This window comes from Panthera tigris, chromosome C2, assembly GCF_018350195.1.
Source record: "Panthera tigris isolate Pti1 chromosome C2, P.tigris_Pti1_mat1.1, whole genome shotgun sequence".
In the NCBI taxonomy this organism is placed as follows: domain Eukaryota; kingdom Metazoa; phylum Chordata; class Mammalia; order Carnivora; family Felidae; genus Panthera; species Panthera tigris.
The window spans coordinates 86555065-86573165 of record NC_056668.1 but is presented as its reverse complement, the minus strand read 5'-3'; the positions used below and the strand labels follow the sequence as shown (position 1 = coordinate 86573165).

Genomic DNA, 18101 nt, shown 5'->3' with positions numbered 1-18101 from the left:
TTTGTTTTCTGACAAACACTGAAGTTGTAGGACAAATATTTTACTTTTACTTTTATTTTTTTTGTTTGTTTGTTTATTTATTTTGAGAGAGAGAGAGAGAGTGAGCAGGGGAGGGGTAGAAAGAACGAGAGACAGGCTCCACACTGTTAGTACACTGTGAGATCATGACTGGAGCCAAAATCAAGAGTCAGATGCTTAAGCAACTGAGCCACCCCAGTGTCCCAACTTCTTCAACCCAACTCTATTTCTCCATGGATGGGAGAGGTTGTAGATAATACTGATGAGAGATATCAAGATACATAATCCATTTTAGTTGGTATATTGAATTACTATGCATTTAAGTTGGTATATTGAATTACTATGCATTTAAACTATAAACTGATTTAAATGAATTACTGTATATTTTCAACACAAATAGTATTGCTTCAACATTTAATTATTACCAAAGTACCACATGTTTTATAGCTCATTGGCTTTATTAGTCAAACAGCATAAAACCACAGAGTGGAAATGGAAATATTTTTGAGGATTTGATAGGTATTTATACAATGAAAGCTATTAGTCAAACAGCATAAAACCACAGAGTGGAAATGGGAATATTTTGAGAATTTGATAGGTATCTATATACTAAAAGCTATAATCATGGGGGCAACAATTAACATAGAGTACTTAGTGCACTGTGCTAGATGTGTTACATGCATTATCTCAGGGGTCAGTAAACTCTTTCTACAAGGGGTCTGATAGGAAACATGTTCTCCAGCTTAGTGTCTGTCATAACTACTCAACTTGGCCTTATACCCCAAAAGCAGCCATAAATGAATAAGCTTGGCTGTGCTCTAGTAAAGCTTAGTTTATGGTCGTTGAAATGTGAATTTCATATAATTTTCACATGTCATAAAGTATTATTCCTAAAAATAATTTTAAAAACCATTTAAAAATGGAATAAACATTGTTAGCTCATAGGCCATACAAAAACAGAAAGCAGCTTGGGTTTGGCCATGGGGCTATAATTTGCTGACCTCTGCATTATCTCATTGGGTTAATGGGGATTTCCTAAATGATCAGATACACTGAGATTATACTATTAAGTGAATGGGACTGTTTTCTCACTAGCTTTGTTCCTCACCCTACTACCACTCTGCCGCGTTGCTGGCACTGAGACTTACGGGACTTTATTCCATTATTCCTAGGGCTAAGAGCAGCCTATATGTCCAGACTTTAGACAGACCAATTCCAGGGAGAGATATCAGTGACCTGGACTGGGCTGGTAAAACCAGAGGACTAAGAACAATAGACAGGCTAGGTATATATTTAGAATCAGGTACTTGCTTGGATGAGGATTGTTTGACACCTGTCTCACAGGATAAAAAAAAGCGATGATACTTTTATGGGGTGTATATGGGGCTCTGTGCTGACAGCTCAGAGCCTACAGCCTGCTCTCCATTGTGTGTCTTTCTCTCTCTGCCCCTCCTCCACTCATGCTCTGTCTCCCTCCCTCTCCCTCAAAAATAAATAAACATTAAAAAAATCAATGATACTTTAAAAAATAATTTTAGGGGCACCTAGCTGGCTCAGTTGTTTAAGGGTGTGACTCTTGATTTCAGCTCAGGTCGTGATCTTCATGGTTTGTGAATTCAAGCCCTGTCTCCAACTCTGCACTGACAGCGAAGAGCCTGCTTGGGATTCTCTGTCTGCCTCTCTCTCTGCCCTTACCTTGTTCAGGGACCACACACTCTCTCTGTCACATAAATAAATAAATAAACATTAAAAAATTTTTTTTTTAATGTTTATTTATTTTTGACAGCGAGACAGAGCATGAGCGGGAGAAGGGCAGCGAGAGAGGGAGACACAGAATCGGAAGCAGGCTCCAGGCTCTGTCAGCACAGAGCCTGATGCGGGGCTCGAACTCACAGACTGCGAGATCATGACCCGAGCCGAAGTCGGACGATGGACCGACTGAGCCACCCAGGCGCCCCTAAATAAACAAATATTTTAAGGAATAAAGAAAAAAATATTTTTTAAAGTGCTACCTAAATTTAGTTGGGAAAATATGTCATCTCTTTCTTCTTCTAATTATTAATAGCCATTTAAAAAATTGCAGGATCCTATAGGTTTATTTGATTTACTGTTCCCCTACCCCAAACTTGAGCTTTTAACATAAAAGTTAGTTGAAAATCTTTTTAACATAAAAGTTAGCTGAACATACTTTTTCTGGAAAAAAAAAAATTCTGCATCCCCACAACCTAAAACTGGGAGTCGCTGCGCGGAGACACTGTTATTTCCAAACTCTTTTCCAGGGTTTTACTTTCTTCTACCAGAGTCCCACCGCTGCTCGGCGCCCAGCCACACCGCTGGACCCGCCCGGACACTTCCCCTCGGACTCTCTCCTCCCTCTGCTGCTCCCTCTGCCGCACTCTCCCGCCCACTCAGGAAGCCCCGCCCACTCAGGAAGCTCCGCCCCCCCCAGCTACCCCTCCCGCCTGGGGCCAGTTCCGCAACCCAACTCCTTCCCTCCTTCCGTCGCTTTACCCTTTCCCCGCCTCCATGGCTGCCCTCGATTGGCTAAACTGGCTGTGCCGCGGCGGGGATGCAGCACAACCTCTTTCTGATTGGCTAAAGGGTACCCGGGCCTCTTGTGATTGGCTGATAAGAGCAGACAGCAAGTGTGACTGAGCTCCGGGGTGTGTGGACGCGGCTTTGTTGCCCGAGGGGGGTGGCGGTGGAAGTTAAGGGGGTAGGGGGTTAGTGCTTCTCGGGACCCACACTCGCGGCCGTCGCAGTCACTTCGCCGGGTAGCCTTTAGCGTAGGAGTCGCGCGGACAGCAGCCATGAGCGGCGGGGTGTACGGGGGAGGTGAGTGAGTGCGGCCGGACGAGAGAGCGCGCCTTTTTAGCGTGTGGGTTTTGTAACCGCCGCCCCCAGCCCTCCCCAGCCCTCCCCTCCGCGGCGGCCCCTTCCGGTCTCCCCGCTCGGGACCCCGGCCTCCCCGCCCCATCCCCGCCCCGCGCTCTGCCCGCCCCCGGAGCCCACCCGGCTCTTTTGAGAGCCTTGGGCGCCCAGAGTCGCCGCCCCCTGCGGTTCCTTCCAGCCTCGGCCCCCCGGAGGAGCAGGGTTTTGGGGGTGCGCTCCGGCCTCGGGCTGGGCGGGCACTTCAAGGGGGTCGGCCCGCAGAACCCCGGCTTGAGTGGCCAGCCGCAGGGTTGCATCTCCCCCGGTATCTCCACAAGTCTGCGACATCGGGGCGCGCGCGCGTGTTTAAACTTGGGAGGTTCCAGCAGTTTGCAAGCGTGGACGGAAGGTTTCCGCAAAGTCCCTTGGAGGGTAAAGCGAGCCGAGAGAGGTACCACTGCCTGGAGGAGTGGCGGCCACTCCCGACGCAGCCTCCTCGTTCCGTGCTTAGCAGCCTCACACCTTTCCGTAATTTCTGCCTGTTGACTGGGTTCTCCAGAGTTACCCATGGGAACACCTGTAACTTACAGATGCTTTCTTGGGCAGGCTGTAGTGTGGTGGAAAGATTGACACGGGTCTGGGAGTTACGCAGACCCGGCTTGTACTTTCAGCCCCACCATGTATTGAGCGCTTTAGCCTTGGGCAAGTTACTTAACTTTTCTCAACTTCGGGCTCATTTTGGGAAAGATAATTCCTGCCCAGTGGTGTGGCTGTGAAGGTTCAATGAGATGATGCTATACGTGGCTCCGCAACGTGTGGTCCATGATCAGCAGAGTCAGCATCACCTGCAAGCTTTTTAGAAATGCAGACTCTCAAGCTCCAGTCTACATATACTGAATCAGAGCTTCCATTCTTGCTAGACAGGTAGAGGAAGCACTGGTGTATATGATTCTGGTTTGTGTTGTGTTTGAGGAGTTTCCAGAACAAGGAGACAGATTTGAAGTGTTGCTTTTGTTACTGTGTCTAGTAAGAATGGATACTGTTTCTGAAGAGGATGGCATTTTACAGGTAGGGGATAGAAATTGGGTTTTCAAAGTTCTTAGGAGTTTTTGGAGTGTAGCTAGAGTCTCTTTGAAGTAATATGCTGACCCTCAGCCGCTTCTTTCCCGTTTATGTTCTTGGTTTTGATTTCTCACATGTGAGCGTCCCGTCCGTAGTTTCCCATTTTTTACTTTGGAGAAAGCCTAGTGGATCTTCATGATTTACCTCTTCCTCATCTGAAGATGCAGTCCTGGATCTTTGTGCCTTTGCCTTACGGAGGTTGTTGACTCCATTCTGACCTTTAGGTTCACTGATCCAAGGACTTAGAGGCTGTCTGGGAGTATTTCCTTTGAAGGCATTGTTTAATATGACTGAGGCAGAAATGGATATTAATGATACCAGCAGCAAACATTTATTGAGTGCATACTGTGTACTAAGAACTGTTCCCAGATACTTTTCATGTGTTGCATTTAATACATGCATTAGTCCAATCTATAACAACCATATAGGGGATGGTAATGCTGTCCCTGTATTACGGAATAAGAAAGTAATATGGAAAAGATGAACTGGCCAAGAGTTATCGAACTTCCTAAGAAATGGGGAACAAGAATCTCTGGGTTGAAGAAGATGGCATTTCAGTAAAACCCTTTCCTATTTTAAAAATAGAAAGTTTTTTCGTTGTTTCTCCATAAGTCATTTTTCAGTTGTATAGCCACAGCATATTCATGTATGGTTTAGGTATTCAGAATAAACGTCCTTTTTCTCATTTGCTTAGGAGGGGAATATGTCATAAAGCCTATACCACATACAAAATATTTAAAACTTACAAAAATAAGTGTATGATTTTGTGTTTGTGCTACCACTGTATGGTCAGTATTTATATTGGGTGACATTTTCCAAAGGGTGTATTGTGAGAAGAAACCAAACTTCTTCTCTCCTAGGTTTTGAGTAATTAACTTAAGAAGCTGTATTTTTAACTGACTTGCTTATTGAAAAGATCTTTGAAGTTTAAATTTTAAAATTTATGGCTGTCTTATTCTAATAATGATTTCTGACTAGATCTGACATTGATCTTTAGCGTTAGGTATAATGCATAATTTACCCAGATTTCTATACTTTCTAACTGGTTTCTGGACCTACTCATTGTTCCTGTGACTATCTCTCATGGTGCTCCTTTACTTCAAACTCTGCATTATAAAAATAAACAGGCCATCTTTGATAAATTGTTTCATCATTCCTGCACTCCTGACCCCCAGATCTCTAACCTTAAAATTTTCTCAAAATCTCCATCCCCATGAGTTGGTGTACCCTGTCCAAACAAACAAACAAAAAAAATGATCTTCCCACTTTCTCCCAAAGTTATTAGCCTTCAGTATTATCTTGGAATGTTTTAAGACCAGGTTAGAAAATTGCCACCATTGTTTCATGTTTTCCCAGAAAAACCATCACACCTTTAAACTTGGAAGCCATTTACTCCAGAAAAGCACCAATATCTTCAGAAAAGTGAAAACTGTGTTTTTAGTAGCAAAGGGATCCAACTCTTGAGGACTTTTATCCGTTAGAAATTGTATCCTGGTTTTTAAATATCCAGACCTCTGTGGTTATGGTTTAAGTCTCCTATGTCCCTTTGCCATTCTATTTTGTGTTCATTGGTTCTAGTTGTTGACAACACGAGGTACAGGAGATAGACCTATACCTTTGAAAAAGGAAAAAAAAGCAGATGCAAAATTCTAAGCATCAGGAGTCTTACATTAAAATCTGTGTCTAGTTTGCCTCTCATTAAGATAGGAACATAATTGATTTATTAGATTTTTATTTTTTTATTTTTTAATGTTTAGTTTTGAGAAGAGAGAGACCATGTGAGCTGGGGAGGGGCAGAGAGAGGGGGAGACACAGAATCTGAAGCAGGCTCCAGCTCTGAGCTGTCAGCATAGAGCCCGATGCAGGGCCTGAACTCATGAACCGTGAGATCATGACCTGAGCCAAAGTGGGTGCTCAACCGACTGAGCCACCCAGGTACTCCTAGATTTTCATTTCATAAAAAAATTTACCGGGTAGGTATAGCCTCTGCCTCCAAGAAACTCAGTCTTACAGGTGAGGCAGTCAAATAAATAGACACTGCATTTTATTCACTTCAGTTGTACATTCCCCCCTCCCCATATTTAAAGAGCTGAAGTTGGAATATTTCTTTTCTTTTTGAAGTTTTTCTATTTTACATATTAAATTTTTTTTAAATTTTAATTCAAGTATAATTAACATGGAATATTTCTTAAAAAAATTTTTTTTTTTAATGTTTATTTATTTTTGAGAGACAGAGCACGAGCAGGGGAGGGGCAGAGAGAGAGGGAGACACAGAATCCAAAGCAGGCTCCAGGCTCCTAGCTGTCAGCACAAAGCCAGATGCAGGGCTGGAACCCACAAACTGTGAGATCATGACCTGATCCAAAGTCTGCAGTTAACCGACTGAGCCACCCAGGCACCCCGACATGGAATATTTCTTGATGGCGTGGCAGAGTTTAATTGGCAGCATGCTTTTTTTCTTGGTCCATGAAGAGATGGTGTATCTTACCATTTATAAAATTTTATATTGATGAGAAAGGGTAATTCAACAAAGTGTGTTCAGTAATGACGATATGTCGAAGGTACAAAGGTAGAACAGAGAAGAAAGTTACTAACTCATTGTTGGGGAGTCAGAGGACTTTACAAGAGAGGTTGTAGGGATGATGGAAGAAGAGTGGAGAAGGACAGCATATGCAAAAATTAGCTGAGTGAGAGTATGTGGTGTGTTTAGCAGACAACATTATCCAGTCATACTAGTGTGTAAAGTGGGAAATGAGATTACTGCCAGATTTTGCTAGGTCTTGAATATCAACTGGGTGAAATGACTTGAATTTTATTTTGTAGATGATGGGAAACCACCAGATGATTCTCTTTTCGTTGAAGGATTTATGTACCAATATGTTGAGTTGTAATTTTGAAAGATCACAGTGCAGTAGTTTGTAAGGTGGATGGAAAAAATGAAGAGATGGGAAATACAATACTTACAGGGAATTGTAGTAATTCCCTGTTGAGATAAGAGCTTGATTCAAGACAGGGGCAATGGTAGCAAAGAGGAAGGGAATTGAGAAATATTTAGCAGAATGTTTGGCAGAACTTGCTGAGGGGTATGAAAATATGAAGGAATTCGCAATTCTTAGTTTTTTGTCTCTGTTGATTAGGCCACTAACTGTGATAGCACTGCTAAGATTAGGTTAAGTAGGATGGGGAAAGGAAGACAGTGCTTCAGATATGTTGAATATGAGGTAACCATGGGACATCAGGAGGAATCAATGTTGTACACTAAGAAGTTTGTCATATGGCCTTTTGGCTCTCTGAGTAGCATCATGGCGGTCATCAAGAGCAAGTGCCTCATGAAAGGTGGCAGAAAGGGAGTCAAGAAGAAAGTGGTTGATCTGTTTTGTTTTTCTTTTTCTTTTAAAAAATTTTTAAAAATGTTTTTATTTATTTTTGAGACAGAGACAGAGCATGAGCAGGGGAGGGGCAGAGAGAGAGGGAGACACAGAATCCAAAGCAGGCTCCAGACTCCGAACTGTCAGCACAGAGCCTGGCGCTGGGCTCAAACTCATGGACTGTGAGATCATGACCTGAGCTGCAGTCAGATGCTCCTGATCTGTTTTCTAAGAAAAATTGGTATGATGTAAAAGCACCTCCTGTGTTCAGTATAAGAAATATTGGAAAAACAGTCACAAGAACTCAAGGAATCAAAATTGTATCTGATTGCCTAAGGGTCATGTTTTTGAAGTGAGCCTTCTGCAGAGTGATGAAGTTGGCGTTTAGAAAATTTAAGCTCATACTGAGGATGTTCAGGGCAAAAACTGCCTGACTAATTTCCATGCCATGGATTTTACCCATGACAAAATGTGCTTCATGGTCAAAAAAACGGCAAACCATGGTTGAAACTCCTGTTGAGGTCAAGGTTGCCGATGGTTATTTGCTTCATTTAGTTTGTGTTGGTTTTACCGAAACAGGCAACAATCCAATTCGGAAGACCTCTTATGCTCAGTACCAACAGGTCCACCAAATCCAGAAAATGATGATGGAGATTATGACCTGAGGTGTGCAGACAAATGACTTGAAAGAAGTGGTAAATAAATTGATTCCAGACACCATCAGAAAAGATCTAAACAAGGTTTGCCGATCTATTTTTCCACTCTATGATGTCTTTGTTAGAAAAGTAAAAATGCTGAAGAAGCCCAAGTTTGAATTGGGAGCTCATGGAGCTTCATGGTGAAGGCAGTAATTCACTTTTCTTTTAAAAGGAAAAGCTACTGAAAATGAGACCAGTGCTAAAGTTTTTGTTTGTTTAAAAAAATTTTTTTTTAATGTTGGTTTATTTTTGAGAGAGAGGGGGAGGGACAGAGAGAGAATGAGAGAGAGAGAGAGAGAGAGAGAGAGAGAGAGAGAGAGAGAGAGGATCTAAAGCAGGCTCCAGGCTCTGAGATGTGAGCACAGCCCGACATGGAGCTCAAACTCCCGAACCATAAGGTCATGACCTGAGCTGAAGCAGACACTTAACCAACTGAGCCACCCAGGCACCCCTAGAGACCATTGCTAAAGTTGAACGAGCTGATGGATATGAGCCACCAGTCCAAGAATCTCTTAAAATGCAGACATTTAATGGTAACAAATAAAAAATCTTATTTGTGATGTTTTTTTAAAAAAGTTTGAGACATGGATCTAGATAAAGGTGAGGGCTTGAGAGAAAGATTTGAGCTTGAAATTATTAGTAGAAGTTGATGCCATAGGAGTGGAGCAGATTACCTAAGAGGGGGTAAATTAAGGGAGGGGTTCCAGTGTGGGGTCCCTCACCTCCCCAAGGAATCCACAGGTAGAATTATGTTTTGTTATAATTGGCTTCTTTTATAATCTACTTTAGAACATTCTAAGAAGGGAGTCCTAAGTTTCCTAATGTATCTGTTTTAGTTTTCCAGAGCTGCCGTAACAAAGTACCACAGACTGGGTAGCTTAAATAACAGAAATTAATTTTCTCACAGTTCTGGAGTCAAGAAGTCTGATATCAAGGTGCTGGCAGGGTTGTTTTCCTTGGAGGTTTTTCTCCTTGGTTTAGAATGGCCATCCTCCCCCTGTGTCTTCACATGGTCTTCCCTCTGTACATATCTGTGTCTAAATTTCCTCTTTTTATAAGGACACCAGTCATATTGGGTTAGGGCATATCCTAATGATCTCATTTTAATTTAATCACCTCTTTAAAGACCTTATCTCCAAATACAGTCATATTTTAAGGTACTAGGGGTAAAGACTGCAATGTACGGATTTTAGGGGGAAACACTTCAGCCCAGAGCTTTGTGAAAGGGGTCCATGATACAGAAAAGGTTAAGAGCCTTGATCCTTGAGAATGAGAGTTGAATATTTTGGTTAACCTGGCAATTAATTCATTTAGTTAAGATATTTCTTTACCCAACATTGTAATTAGTCAGTGTTAAAGTTTATTAATTTATAGTCATTTGTTAACTTTACTGTTTGTACTTGAGTATACATGCTATGGTGAAAACAAATGCAGTGTTCTGCTTTTAAGGACCCCTATTTTCAGACAAAATAATTTGGATCAGAGAATTGTATCGAGAATGGGAAGTATAATAAATGAAGAAACTTCTTTTCAAATTAGGAATAAAAATAGGTGGCTCTTTATTTAAATAAAAATGAGATTATTATTCTGTAAAGATACCATCTCTTCACTATGAATATCTGTATAATCATTGGTTTTTCTTTACTTTAAAACTCAATTTTTAGTACTTCAAATATACTAATAATGAAGCATATATGTAAGTTTGTATGTGATAGATGTAATATTTCACCATATTTGCCTGAGATATTTTAAGAAATAGAATGTTATTCGTATAGAGTCCCCTTTTCTCCCTCCTTAGAGGTAACCACAGAGCCGAAGTTGGATATGCAGCATTACCAGGCCCCATGCATATTTTTAATACTAAGTGTGTGTGTATCCATAATGAATTAAACAGTATCGCAATGTGTATGTATGTATAGTAACTAGCCTTCTTTCTTTTTCTTTCTTTTTCTTTCTTTCTTTCTTTCTTTCTTTCTTTCTTTCTTTCTTTCTTTCTTTCAAGTTTATTTATTTATTTTGAGAAAGAGAGAGAGAAAAACCCAAGCAAACTCTGCACGGTCATTACACGGCCCACCATGGGCCTCGAACGCACAAACTGTGAGATCATGACCGGAGCCAAACATTTAACCTTCTGAGCTACCCAGGTGCCCATAGTAGCTAGCTTTTCAAACTAGTCATTTTTTTTTTTTTTTTAGATTTATCCGTATTGATATGTACATCTAGATCATTCATTTTAACTGCTGTACAGTATTTCATGGTATGAATAATTTATAGTTTATCTATTTCCCTACTGAGAGGCCATTAGATTATTTTTATCTTTTCCTGTGACAAGTAGTGTGGTGATAATGATAATGGCAGCTCCCACTTATTGTGATTATTATGTGCTGTTCCTGTTGTAAGTGCTTATGTGCATTAAAGCATTTAACACATTTATTTATTATAACATCCTATGTGTTAGAAACTATTATGCACGTTTACATACGAGGAAACTGAGGCAGAGAGGTTAGAAATCACCGAAGGTCACATAGCTAATGAACGTTCTTAAACGTGTTTCCTTGTGATGTGTGTGAGAGAGTTTCTGTAGAGAAAATAAAAACTGTGATTTCTGTGTGTGTACATTTTCTTTGTGTGTGTGTGTGTGTGTGTGTGTCTGAATTCTCTATTTTGTTGGCTTATAAGTCCGCTGATCTACATCATAGTATGTCAGTAACATAGTGTTTTGATTACTGTAACTTTAAGTCTATAAATAAGGTACTGTGAGTTTCCCACTTTTGTTCTTCCTTTTTAAAATAATTTATTTTTTATTTTTTAATTTTTTTTTTCAGTTCTTTTTTTTTTTTTTTTTTAATATATGAAATTTACTGTCAAATTGGTTTCCATACAACACCCAGTGCTCATCCCAAAAGGTGCCCTCCTCAATACCCATCACCCACCCTGCCCTCCCTCCCACCCCCCATCAACCCTCAGTTTGTTCTCAGTTTTTAACAGTCTCTAATGCTTTGGCTCTCTCCCACTCTAACCTCTTTTTTTTTTTTTTCTTTCCTTCCCCTCCCCCATGGGTTTCTGTTATGTTTCTCAGGATCCACATAAGAGTGAAACCATATGGTATCTGTCTTTCTCTGTATGGCTTATTTCACTTAGCATCACACTCTCCAGTTCCATCCATGTTGCTACAAAAGGCCATATTTCATTTTTTCTCATTGCCACGTAGTATTCCATTGTGTATATAAACCACAATTTCTTTATCCATTCATCAGTTGATGGACATTTAGGCTCTTTCCATAATTTGGCTATTGTTGAGAGTGCCGCTATAAACATTGGGGTACAGGTGCCCCTATGCATCAGTACTCCTGTATCCCTTGGATAAATTCCTAGCAGTGCTATTGCTGGGTCATAGGGTAGGTCTATTTTTAATTTTCTGAGGAACCTCCACACTGCTTTCCAGAGCGGCTGCACCAATTTGCATTCCCACCAACAGTGCAAGAGGGTTCCTGTTTCTCCACATCCTCTCCAGCATCTATAGTCTCCTGATTTCTTCATTTTGGCCACTCTGACTGGCATGAGGTGATATCTGAGTGTGGTTTTGATTTGTATTTCCCTGATAAGGAGCGACGTTGAACATCTTTTCATGTGCCTGTTGGCCATCCGGATGTCTTCTTTAGAGAAGTGTCTATTCATGTTTTCTGCCCATTTCTTCACTGGGTTATTTGTTTTTCTGGTGTGGAGTTTGATGAGCTCTTTATAGATTTTGGATACTAGCCCTTTGTCCGATGTGTCATTTGCAAATATCTTTTCCCATTCCGTTGGTTGCCTTTTAGTTTTGTTGGTTGTTTCCTTTGCTGTGCAGAAGCTTTTTATCTTCATAAGGTCCCAGTAATTCACTTTTGCTTTTAATTCCCTTGCCTTTGGGGATGTGCCGAGTAAGAGATTGCTACGGCTGAGGTCAGAGAGGTCTTTTCCTGCTTTCTCCTCTAAGGTTTTGATGGTTTCCTGTCTCACATTCAGGTCCTTTATCCATTTTGAGTTTATTTTTGTGAATGGTGTGAGAAAGTGGTCTAGTTTCAACCTTCTGCATGTTGCTGTCCAGTTCTCCCAGCACCATTTGTTAAAGAGACTGTCTTTTTTCCCTTGGATGTTCTTTCCTGCTTTGTCAAAGATTAGTTGGCCATACGTTTGTGGGTCTAGTTCTGGGGTTTCTATTCTATTCCATTGGTCTATGTGTCTGTTTTTGTGCCAATACCATGCTGTCTTGGTGATTACAGCTTTGTAGTAGAGGCTAACGTCTGGGATTGTGATGCCTCCTGCTTTGGTCTTCTTCTTCAAAATTACTTTGGCTATTCGGGGCCTTTTGTGGTTCCATATGAATTTTAGGATTGCTTGTTCTAGTTTCGAGAAGAATGCTGGTGCAATTTTGATTGGGATTGCATTGAATGTGTAGATAGCTTTGGGTAGTATTGACATTTTGATTTGACATTTTGATCTACATCATAGTATGTCAGTAACATAGTGTTTTGATTACTGTAACTTTAAGTCTATAAATAAGGTACTGTGAGTTTCCCACTTTTGTTCTTCCTTTTTAAAATAATTTATTTTTTATTTTTTAATTTTTTAAAAATGTTTTTTTTTTTATATTTGAGAGAGAGAGACAGACACAGAGAAAAAGAGCAAGCAGGGGAGGTGCAGAGAGATAAAGACAGAATCCGAAGCAGGCTCGAGGCTCTGAGCTGTCAGCACAGAGCCCGATGTGGGGCTCAAACTCCTAAACCACGAGGTCATGACCTGAGCCAAAGTCGAACGCCCAACCAACTGAGCCACCCAGGCGCCCGTATTTATTTTTAAATTTATATCCAAGTTTGTTAGCATATGGTACAACAATGATTTCAGGAATAGATTCCTTAATGCCTCTTAGCCCATCCTGCCTCCCACAACCCCTCCAGCAACCCTCTGTTCTCTATATTTAAGAGTCTCTTATATTTTGTCCCGCTCCCTGTTTTTATATTATTTTTGTTTCCCTTCCCTTATGTTCATTTGTTTTGTATCTTAAAATCCTCATATGAGTGAAGTTATATGATATTTGTCTTTCTCCAGCTGATTAATTTCACTTAGCATAATACCCTCTAGTTCCATCCACGTAGTTGCAAATAGCAAGATTTCATTCTTTTTGATTGCCAAGTAATACTCCATTGTGTGTGTGTGTGTGTGTGTGTGTGTGTGTGTGTGTGTGTACATACATACATACATACATATATATACCACATTTTCTTCATTCATCTGTTGATGGACATTTGGGCTCTTTCCATACTTTGGCTATTGTCAATAGTGCTGCCATAAACGTTGGGGTGCATGTGCCCCTTCAGAACAGCATACCTGTATCCTTTGGATAAATACCGTATCCTTTGGATAAATTGCTGGGTCGTAGGATAGTTCTATTTTTAATTTTTTGAGTAACTTCCATACTGTTTTCCAGAGTGGCTACACTAATTTGCATTACCATGTGTATGAACATTTTCAACTTTAGTGCGTATGACTAAATTGAGCGTTAGGGTTGTATCAGTTTATAGCTTTTATTAGTAAATGTGTAGGAGCTCCTCTTTCCCTATGTCTTTGACAATACTTTGTCTTATCAGATGGATTTTGCCAATTTAATGGAGATAAATAATAGCACTTTATTATTTTTAATGATTGAAAAAAATGAAAAATTAGTGCCTGGAAAGCCCAAGTGTTTTGTTTTTGGACCATGCAGTTTTGGGGGAAATATTTTCAAAGTATAATTAGAGGCTTTTCTCTGAATTTGAATGTGAAAAAAAATCAGCTTTCTTTGCAGCATTAAACTTTATCTACTACAAATCTTTGAAATGTGCAAACTTTGATAACTTTTTACTTGGCCTATGTAATTATGTTTTAAACTCTTACTCTTCAGGGTTCCTCTTTTTCTTGGGGTTTTGCTAAGTTTCTATCCTAATTGCATGGAATATAATTTCTGTTAACATGAAAAAATGGCAACTAAGTGTACTGGATATCTTCCGTTTGCCTCTCCACTTTCCACCATTTCCACCCTCTTTGTGCCCTTGAAGAGTGACCCTTACTGACTGTCTCAGTGGGTCTGTTAACCTGTGGTTTGGCCAGTGGTAGGGCAACCATGTTTCCTGCCTTATGCCTCTTGTCCTTGTATAACTATGAATAGGGAACCCTTTTTGCATTCAGAAGTGGCCCAGTTTGGGTGAGAAATTGTAAGATTACCCTAGCCAGTAGAGAGGAGGAAGAGAGAGGTTGACATATTTATTAGTCTGGTTCCTTCCCCTCAGGGTCAGCCATGGCTTACTGCATCCCTCAACTGAAGGTCACGGCTCCTATCAGGCAGCCTCCCAACACAACTCTCTCCAGGTTCTGCTAACCATTCTTTCTCTGTGTTTCTTCAGTTCTAAGGGTGGCAACAGATCTGCTATTAGTGCTAGGGTAGCATACTATCCCTTTTGGTTTTCCTGTGTTGTGCCTATATCTTTATAAATAGTCCCTTTAATAAGTAAACTCTTGCAAATTACCCAATGTTAGTGTACCATCTCTTTTCTGATTGAGCCTCTACTGATATACAAGGTATGACTTGTTATATTTTAACTGAATGAATCTTTATTTTAAGGTGTATTTAAAACTAAGTTCAAGCTTATAATAATAAGAATGTAATACCTGTTTTAATTTTTAATAGAACTTTTTTACATTCTCATATTAACCACATTAAGTACTCTTTTTTATTAAAAATTTTTTAATGTTTATTTTTAAGAGAGACAGAGAGAGAGAGAGCACACGAGTGGGGTAGGGGCAGAGAGAGAAGGAGACACAGAATCCAAAGCAGGCTCCAGGCTCTGAGCTGTCAGCACCGAGCCCGACACGGGGCTCAAACCCATGTACTGTGAGATCATGACCTGAGCCAAAGTCGGACGCTCAAACGACTGAGCCACCCAGGTGCCCCAGCACATTAAGTACTCTTAATTTTCATATGAGACCTGTAAGTTGTTAATGTTAATTGTCCTTTGTTTTTTCAGATGAGGTTGGAGCTCTTGTTTTTGACATTGGATCCTATACTGTGAGAGCTGGTTATGCTGGTGAGGACTGTCCCAAGGTAAGTGTAGCGTTAGTTAATTGGATATGAAAGGATCATTTACTTGAGTAGAATTAAATTCATGCAGAAATTCTCACTCAATTATGGTAAAAGATTTTAGTTGGGAAAAAATGACTACTTGATAAAGCAGGTAAAACTTGTATTATCATGTTTTTGACTCTTCCAGGTGGATTTCCCCACAGCTATTGGTATGGTGGTAGAAAGAGATGATGGAAGCACACTGATGGAAATAGATGGTGATAAAGGCAAACAAGGCGGCCCCACCTATTACATAGATACTAATGCCCTGCGAGTTCCCAGGGAGAATACGGAGGCCATTTCACCACTAAAAAATGGGATGGGTATGATGTTTGCTTGTATGGGTTTGATTTATAGAGTATATATGGTACATTTTAGACATAAGACAATGGCTTCTTATAAGTTGAATATCAGGTATTTTGTTTTTAATTCCATAAATTGATGTTCCAGGCACTGAGAATACAAAGATGCATCAAACATGTTCCTCTTCCTCAAGAAACTCATAGGGAGGTCGATGTAGATATCCAAATATGTAGGATAAATGTTGTGTTTGATAAGCAGTGGGATTGGAGAGGAGAGGTATTTAACTCCCATCATTGGGGATCAGTGGTGGTTTTCATAAAGGAGGTAACTTTTGCACTGAATCTTGACAAATAAATAAGGATTAGCCTGACTAACAAGGCTCGGTAAAGGGGAGCAGCCAGCATGTGTGAAGAGGTGGAGCTGTGGAAGCGGCTTACATGTTTATTAGAAAGATCAAAAATTAAGTATGGCTATTAACAGTGGGGTGCATTAGCATCAGTTGCAGGAGTGGTGGACAGAGAGCAATCATCATAGGGCTTGTAAACCATGCCAGGGGTGTATTAAGCTGGCAACTGAAAGATAACCCCAAAGGAATTTTTTTTTAATTAAAAAATTAAAAAAAAATTTTTTTTTTAATTTGAGAGAGAGAGAGTGCGATGCAGGGAGAGAGGGGTGGAGAGAGAGAGAGAGAGAGAGAGAGACTGACTCATAAGCAGGCTCCATGCTCAGTGTGGAGCCTGATGTGGGGCTCAATCCCATGATCCTGGGATCATGGCTTGAGCCAAAATCAAGAGTTGGCTGCTCAACCAACTGAGCCACCCAGGCATCCCAACCCTAAAGGTATTTAAACACTTGGGTGTTTGCCAGCTGGAGAGATTATTCTAAGAGCAGTACATAGGCTAGATTGGGGAGAGATACTGGAGATAGGAGGATCAGTTAGGGAGGTGAGAATTCAGATGAGAAATGGAGAGGGTTTAAATTTTATCACTGATGGCCGAGATCCTGAGATGACTTTGAGAGATATCAAAGAGGTGAAAGGAGAATAATTGAGTTTCCTAGATTTTTGACTGGGGTAATTGAATAGAGGGTACCACACATTGAAGTAGGAATAGAATGGGAAGGAACAAGTTTTACGGTCTTCAAAGGCAAATGTATTGGTAATATCTGCAGTCACTGTTAGGTTCATTTATTCACTAGAAGGACTCACAGGACTCAGCATATAGTTGTACTCATGGCTAAGGTTTATTACACTGAGAGGATACAAAGCAAAATTGACAAAGGAAAAAAAGGTATGGAGTGAAGTCCAGAGGAATCTAGGGCAAACTTCGCAGAGTCTTCTCACAGTGGAGTCATATGGGATGTACTTAATTCCTCCAGCGATGAGTTGTGACAACGTGTATGTTGTCTACCAGGGGAGCTCATTAGAGACCATTTTTACTGGGGGAGGTCATGTAGGTACCACGTGTCTAGAATTTACTAAAATTCAAGACTCCCAGAGGGAAAGAAAGTGTTCAGCACAAACCACATTGTACAAACAGTTTAGGTGCAGTGAACTACTGTTATCATTTAGGGAAAGTTTTATATCACTGTAGGGAACTGGTTATCAGTCAAGTTCTCAGATGGCAGCGAAAGGTCAGCCTTATAAGCAGGCCTTTTTCTGTACAGCAAGTAAATGAGTTTGTTTTTGAGTTCAAAGTATTTGAATATAGGTGCTGTTCTATTCAGCAGGTGAGAAGATTTTAAGACATGGAGTTGCATTATTTATTAGCCAGAAAGAGTGTGGAATATGAGAAAAAGGTTGAGGATGGGTTTCCATGTGAAAGCCTGTTCTCTGTTTAACCAAAGAGAAGAAAGGGTGCCCATGAAGGAGAATGAGAAAGAACAGTTAGGGATATAGAATATTCAGAAGGCCAAGAGAAGAAAAAGTTTTGGAACCATAGAAGTCCAGTGATTCTCATTGTTCTCAGCTGTGACATTGAGAGTTACACTAAGAAGGGAAGAGAAAAGTTAGAATGACTAATGCGGTTCATTGACACCCTCCCCCCCTGCCCCCTCCCCCAAAGCCTCATAGGACTGTGGGAGTATGTTGTACAAGTAATGACATTTCTTCTTTGGATTGTGGCAGAACTGGTTTGCAAACTTTTGAGCAGTCAATAGTGTCAGATAATGTAAAGAGGTCAAGCTATATTACAAGTGAAGTTTCCGCTGGATTTGTCTGTTAGAAGGTCATATCAAGGGGCGCCTTGGCGGCTCATTCAGTTGAGTGTCTGACTTCAGCTCAGGTCATGATCTCATGGTTAGTGGGTTCGAGCACCATGTTGGGCTCTGTGCTGACAGCTCGGAGCCTGGAGTCTGCTTCGGATTCTGTGTCGCCCTCTCTCTCTGCCCCTCCCCCACTCATGCTCTGTCTTTCAAAAATAAATAAAAATGTTAAAAAAAAAAACATTACAAAAAAAGGTCATAACGAAATGCAAGCACTTTCAATGGAATGTTTAAGTGGAAGCCAAATTGAAGGCATGTTATATTCTCTGAGGGTTTATATCTATGTCTGTATCTATATTTATATCTTTTCATCTTTTTTCAGGT

General features: G+C 40.5%; 1 protein-coding gene and 1 pseudogene across 2 annotated transcripts in view; both read left to right on the top strand.

The window, feature by feature from the left end:
- Nucleotides 1-2677: 2677 nt before the first annotated feature.
- The window catches only part of ACTL6A (actin like 6A), a 30787-nt gene continuing 15363 nt past the window's right edge, over nt 2678-18101 (top strand). Inside the window, exons 1-3 of one of the 2 annotated variants that reach the window (XM_042998822.1) lie at nt 2678-2853; nt 15118-15194; nt 15361-15535. In XM_042998822.1, coding sequence (XP_042854756.1) covers nt 2829-2853; nt 15118-15194; nt 15361-15535 — 277 coding nt within the window. In that variant the 5' untranslated portion in view covers nt 2678-2828. Of the gene's footprint in view, nt 2854-7958; nt 8120-15117; nt 15195-15360; nt 15536-18101 lie in introns of those variants that run through there. The other variant, XM_042998823.1, reaches the window with a different exon arrangement.
- LOC102968137 lies at nt 7101-8713 on the top strand (annotated as a pseudogene).